This window comes from Priapulus caudatus, unplaced genomic scaffold, assembly GCF_000485595.1.
Source record: "Priapulus caudatus unplaced genomic scaffold, Priapulus_caudatus-5.0.1 Scaffold871, whole genome shotgun sequence".
NCBI classification, from domain to species: Eukaryota; Metazoa; Priapulida; class Priapulimorpha; order Priapulimorphida; family Priapulidae; genus Priapulus; species Priapulus caudatus.
In genome coordinates, this window is record NW_014577932.1 from 19,206 (window position 1) to 26,036 (window position 6,831).

The 6,831-nt window shown below is 48.2% G+C and overlaps 1 protein-coding gene across 1 annotated transcript in view; it reads right to left on the reverse strand.

Annotated features, from left to right (window-relative positions):
• LOC106814096 (thioredoxin reductase 1, cytoplasmic-like) overlaps positions 1-6,831 on the reverse strand; it is a gene marked incomplete at its 3' end in the record, with an annotated part of 27,323 nt that overhangs the window by 2,164 nt on the left and 18,328 nt on the right. The window contains 6 exon segments of the mRNA XM_014818371.1: positions 470-626; positions 3,209-3,285; positions 3,652-3,741; positions 4,218-4,345; positions 4,550-4,647; positions 6,701-6,816. Coding sequence (XP_014673857.1) covers positions 470-626; positions 3,209-3,285; positions 3,652-3,741; positions 4,218-4,345; positions 4,550-4,647; positions 6,701-6,816 — 666 coding nt within the window.

Sequence of the window (6,831 nt, forward strand, 5' to 3'; positions counted from 1 at the left end):
AACGGAGGTCATGCAATCGCTCGCGTGCGTGCGTGCGCGTGCTGTGTGTGTTCGTGTGTGTGTGTAGCCACCGCGCGATCGATAGCGCGTCGAGTCAGCGAGTGGCGAGTCAGCAGCAGCCACCAGTGAGCGGCGAGTCAGCAGCAGACGAGTCAGTCAGCAGCCGCCACCAGCGAGCCACATACATGTTACATGCTCGCGGAGGTATGCGCGAGCATGTAACATGTATGTGCTCGCTGGTGGCGGCTGCTGACTGACTCGTCTGCTGCTGACTCGCCGCTCACTGGTGGCTGCTGCTGACTCGCCACTCGCTGACTCGACGCGCTATCGATCGCGCCACCCGCTCGCTGACTCGACGCGCTATCGATCGCGCGGTGGCTACACACACACACGAACACACACACGCGAGCGATTGCATGACCTCCGTTTGCGCGGAGGTAATGACATGAGAAGACACAGCGCCACCTACCAGAACAGTGCTGCCACCAAACAGTCGTTTTGCGAGGAGTTTGCCTGCTTGTACTGCCACTGGAGTCAGTTCTGGTCTTCCATCCAATATGTCGCCGATGGCGTAGATGTGCGATACTGAGCTTTGGTCTGCATCGTTGCACACTATCTTTTTATTCCTGCGTAGAGGCAACAATGAACACACGACCACATCATAGAGACGAGCGATGATGACATTTGAGTTGCTGTTTTATCGTGACTAAAGTCAATTCAATGCTGCTACCAGAACATATATTCAACAGTCGCTGACACTTTGCCCACAGCTACAACTTGCCAAGTACATGAATTATGGATTTTTCATGGCTGGTTTGGAATCATGCCAAAGGCACCTAGGTAGTAGAGGACGGTAGTAGAAGAGGAGGAAATAGAAGAATGCATTCTAGATTTCGTGCACTGCATCAGCGTGGTACGATCACAATGAAACAAGTGCACGAACCTGCATCGATAAGGTGATTCTGATGTGATTATACCAATAAGCCGTTTTATTGTACAGCATGGAATTTGCGAGCATAAATGCATTAGCAGGCAGCACTCGTGGAAAGCTGTGTCGTGTTGCCTATGCGTGCGTACTCGTATGTGCAAAGATAGATCGATCGCTGATGGTAGTCTGTATCGGTGTGTCACCTATATACCCCGTATGTATATATATACACTCTGCTCCCAGTGCGAAGAATTTGCGCACGTTGCTAGAGATTGGCGAGAAGATGGAGCCGGGAGGGGGGGGAACCAAGCTGTAGTGGTTTGCAGCAGTCCCACGCAGCGTATTAGCCAGCGAGCCGTGCGGCCGTGATTCGCACGGTCAGTTTTGAAACTGCACGGCCAAAAATGTGTAGCACGGCCTAAAATATTGATCTAAAGCCTTGCCTGAGACACACATACAAAAAAATCGCACTCCCAAATATTTTTTCTGCAGTCCCACAATACTCGCCTCCCATGACGTATGACACGTGACGAGCAGGGTGAGCGCAGATCATGCGAGGCTGAGTGGACAAGAGAGCATGAAGCTCACTCATTAGAGATGGCACGAAGTAATACGATCGCTAGAACGAAAGGATTCGCACGCAGGATTAGCGTTCGTAAGAAGCCACACCCACAGAGAAGTAACCTGGAGCCAAGAGACAGCGGGTAACAAAAGCCAACAGAGTGCGACTAAAGCCCCGCGCACACGTGGCGATTTTTATCGGTAGTACTGGCGATAAAAACCACCGCGTGTGCGCCGGGCTTAATGTCAAAAAGACACGGGCGTTCCTGCCACATTTCAACAAGCTCATCCTCCTACTTTTTTCCCACACCATATTTGATCACGTGCTTCAAATCATGCAATTGATTAGTTAATCCAAAAACTGTTGCCTGAATCCGTCGCCAGTGCAGCGCACACGTGGCGATTGTTCAGCGACTCGGTAACAAGTGTCATGTTTGATATTCCATCGACGAGTTTCTGGCGTCAAAATCGCCATCGCCATGCAGCGCACACGTGGCGATCTCCTGGTGATTCCGTCGCCGGCAACAAAATCGCCAGTACTAGCGATAAAAATCGCCACGTGTGCGCGCCGGGTTTAAGGTGGAATCGGCTTGGGGCATCAAGAAAAGCAGAGAAATCTTAGCGCTAACAGTAGTCAAACAAACAGCCAGGTGTCGAGTTACCGTGCTGTGGGAAGCGAGTGCGTGCTACTTGTGTGGGAAGCGAGGCCACATTGCCCGAAACTTCAGGGTAGGTACTGCCCCCCCACCCCCACCCCCGTGATGTCAGCTACCATGATGACATGGCCGGGGGGGGGGGGCAAATAGACAAGATAACAGTGATTCCAGGCTGGTTATGTCGAATGAAGCCAAGCAAGGGGACAAGAGTGACAGAGAACGGGGAAGCAAAACGATGGCTCACTACTGTCAACCAAGGCTGTTTTGCGGCTGTGCGATATAGCTGTAAGATATATGACTGTGAGATGATAGAAATAACAGGTCGTTTGTCTGGAACCAATTATCACATGCAAACATGCAAATATTTGCGAAATCAATCGCCAACACGCGACATGCTCTCAGACTGACGAGCAGTGAGCACACTTAGCAGTGAGCACACTTAGCAGTGAACATACTTAGCTGTGAGCATACCTAGCAGTGAGCATACTTAGCAGTGAACATACTTAGCAGTGAGCATACTTAGCAGTGAGCATACTTAGCAGTGAGCATACTTAGCAGTGAGCATACTTAGCAGTGAGCATACTTAGCAGTGAGCACACTTAGCAGTGAGCATACTTAGCGGTGAGCACACTTAGCAGTGAGCATACTTAGCAGTGAGCATACTTAGCAGTGAGCATACTTAGCAGTGAGCACACTTAGCAGTGAGCACACTTAGCGGTGAGCATACTTAGCAGTGAGCACACTTAGCAGTGAGCATACTTAGCTGTGAGCACACTTAGCGGTGAGCACACTTAGCGGTGAGCACACTTAGCAGTGAGCATACTTAGCAGTGAGTACACTTAGCAGTGAGCACACTTAGCAGTGAGCATACTTAGCAGTGAGCATACTTAGCAGTGAGCATACTTAGCAGTGAGCATTCTTAGCAGTGAGCATTCTTAGCAGTGAGCATACTTAGCTGTGAGCACACTTAGCAGTGAGCATACTTAGCAGTGAGCACACTTAGCGGTGAGCATACTTAGCAGTGAGCATACTTAGCAGTGAGCATACTTAGCAGTGAGCATACTTAGGGTTCAGTTGAACATTCAGCTTCTCCAGTCCCAGCTCTGTCGTGCACGCGTCACGGCCAATCGCATAAAGCACCTGCGAACACAACGAACCAACGCGAATTACACACAAACACAACATCGCTAGCATGTCGACCTGGCAGATCATTGTTCCGACCTTATTGACTGGTGATGTCCGGACACTTGAGCGCTTAACAACGAGACGATACACATTTTCACACAACAATACACAAAAGAACTCGTATTGGATAGTCCAAATGTTGGATAGACCATTACATGCAGTGAAATCACAAAATGATTTAATTTTATCAAAAACGTTATCTTTTCAGATGTTCTGGTTAACAACAGAATCTAAACACATGTTCCGGTTAACAACAGAATCTAAACACGTTCTCTTTTCAGATATTCTGGTTAACAACAGAATCAGAATATGTGAACTAACGGTATTGTAGTCCCCGACGATATCTTCTCCATCCGTGGTCTTAGCGTGTACTCGGATCACTCCGGGTTGACCTTCCTCAATCTGCTCCAGCTGAAACAGTGATGATAAGCATTGCTATATCTGTACCGCTCTGCTGCATCAATGCAACCTGCGCTTGTTACGCGTTCATTGCGGCTCAACGATCTTATAGACGATTAATGAATTAAGTAATTAATGATCTTCTGTCTTTTCCGTGACTGCACCCTTTGAGCAGATCGATGAATGCTGTTAAATCACACATTGTAGTCCAGTTTCAGATCAAACGGAAAACGTGCCAATACAAGAATCATCCACACGCACTTCACAAAATGCTATTGTGCTGTGCTATCTACAATACATTGTACGTAACATAGCTAGTACTAAACGTAACAAATTTTCACGTTTACTGCGATTAACCATTGTAACACTAATTATACAGAGTATGAGCCACCCGGACCCAAGAATAAATGGTATAAAGACACTAAAAAAGGCTTATGCTTGCGCAACTGGAAAGAGTCACTGACAATCGACAAACAAAGAGTGCATACCTTTGTGGGAACAGCCCCACGAATGAACTTGACGCCGTGGTTTTCCATGTAAGCGCCGACTTTCTCTGCCATCTGCTGGTCAAAGCCACGCAGCAGAATCGATCGTACCATCACAGTGACATCCATGCCTACACACAGACACAGTGTGCATCATAACATGATTACTTCAGGCCCACTGCAAATCCTATTGTCCACTAGCAAATGTGTACTTACGGCTATTACTGGTGCACATCAGTAATTACACATCAGTAATTAAACAACAGTAATTTCCGCGCGTTTCCGAGAAGAGTACTCGTCCGCTTAATTGTGATGATCCCCGCTAGAGGGCGCACCTAGTCCAGCGAGGAATCCCGCACACTCCAGCGACACGTAGGAGGCTCCCACGCACAACGTCTTGCCGGGGCTGTACGGCAGCGAAAAGAGATCGTCACTGAAACACGCACGTCAGACACAGTGAGAGTAAGCAGGGGTAGAAATAAGAGAAAAAAAAGAGATGGTCGGACCGTCTAGTTCGAAATTTAGATGGTCCTCCTAAATTTTAGATGGTCCTCCTAAATTTCAAATTGTTCTCATTGTTACATCATGCTAAATATATGCTATGGTCAACACTGGATTTGCAATAAGCGAAACTTGGAAACTTCAAAGAAAATTACCGTAAAATGGGACCAAAATATTCAATGGTTTTCCATTGACTTTGAAAATCGGTGGGTCCTCCTGATTATTTGATAGCCCCCGGACCATCGGACCATCGCTTATTTCGACCCCTGGTGAGCGCTGCAAGCGGCGAGCGGCAACAACCAGATGCGAGGAAAGGGTTAATTGTTAGGGTCTACCTAATACATGGTATACATCAGGGTAAAAAATACACGGGAGCGATGAGCGATTCGCTCTTCAAACCTCCGAATCGCTCCCGTGAGGTTCAAAATAGCTCCCGTAAAATTATTGACGAGAGCTATTTCTTCCGCAGACTTGAAAAAGAGCTCCCGTGAAAAAAAAGTATTTTTTCCCCTGGTATACATGGACCAACCGGTCACCAGAGGTGTCCTGATCAGGAAAACGTCCTCATAGTAATTTGTGAATGAGTCCCGGCGAGTAGTGGAGACCACTTTTCAAATTAAAGCCAGTGTAATGCCGTGTTGCATGATCAATATTCAGACAATCCGATACGTTACTGAGATATGCACACACACGTGAGTGCACGTGTAACTATAGCTAGCACCTTGCTCCTTGCTCACTTCCCCGCATGAAATAGGAGAAAACGATCCCTGCTGAATGCTGCCATTGACCGAGCAACACGGCGGTGATGCGTTTAATTTCAAAACGATCCTATTCATGGCCATGCACGCAATATTTAATAATCTGCGTGACTAATGCAGTCGTGTGGATTACGGATAAAATCACGGCGTAATTGGTTCGATATATTCTCGGAGCCACCTGGGGGGCTTCTAACGATGCTTCCCTAGCATATCAAAGTAGGAGTTGCATAGACACGTCGACTTGCAGTTCTCGTAGGAACTGTAGGACGCTTCAACACAATTCCCCATAGGAGCCACGAGAAAACTTCAGTTGACACTGCATTACCACGTGCCCACACTCACCACTCTTTAGGAGCTGGCACACAATTCCCTACAGATGTAGAAACGCAGGCAACAGCGCAGCAACAGTGGATTGTATCAGAGAGGGAGGATGAAATAAGTCTAACTGGTGTCCATATTTATTGATGCGCTTTTATGTTTGTTTGTTTTCTCACAATGGTCCTGATTTAAACATTCACCGACTTATCAAGCTCAATCGCATGTTTGAACGTCTGTCTCTCCACTGAGGAAGCCCACAATTCTACAGCAGCCACAGCCGAACACAATCACGAAACAATCAACAGACAAACGCACTCAGTGGATTGTGGCTGCCACGCTTTCACCGTTCACCTAATGATCGAGCATTTCTTGACGAATCAACCGGCAGACAACCGCACTGTCTAGTTCTCAGCTGATTGCGCCTGCCACGCTTTCACCGCTCACCTAGTGATCGAGCATTCCTTGACAAAACAACAGACAGACACGCGCATTGTCTAGCTCTCAGCTGATTGCGCCTGCCACGCTTTCACCGCTCACCTAGTGATCGAGCATTCCTTGACAAAACAACAGACAGACACGCGCATTGTCTAGCTCTCAGCTGATTGCGCCTGACACGCTTTCACCGCTCACCTAGTGATCGAGCATTCCTTGACAAAACAACAGACAGACACGCGCATTGTCTAGCTCTCAGCTGATTGCGCCTGCCACGCTTTCACCGCTCACCTAGTGATCGAGCATTCCTTGACAAAACAACAGACAGACACGCGCATTGTCTAGCTCTCAGCTGATTGCGCCTGACACGCTTTCACCGCTCACCTAGTGATCGAGCATTCCTTGACAAAACAACAGACAGACACGCGCATTGTCTAGCTCTCAGCTGATTGCGCCTGCCACGCTTTCACCGCTCACCTAGTGATCGAGCATTCCTTGACGCCGGGGATGTTATCGTACCGCGGCCGCATTCCCATCGCTAGCACAAAGCGCTCGGCAGTAATGATCGTCTCCTTATTGCGCCGGCCGATCGCCTGCAAGTGTGCGGA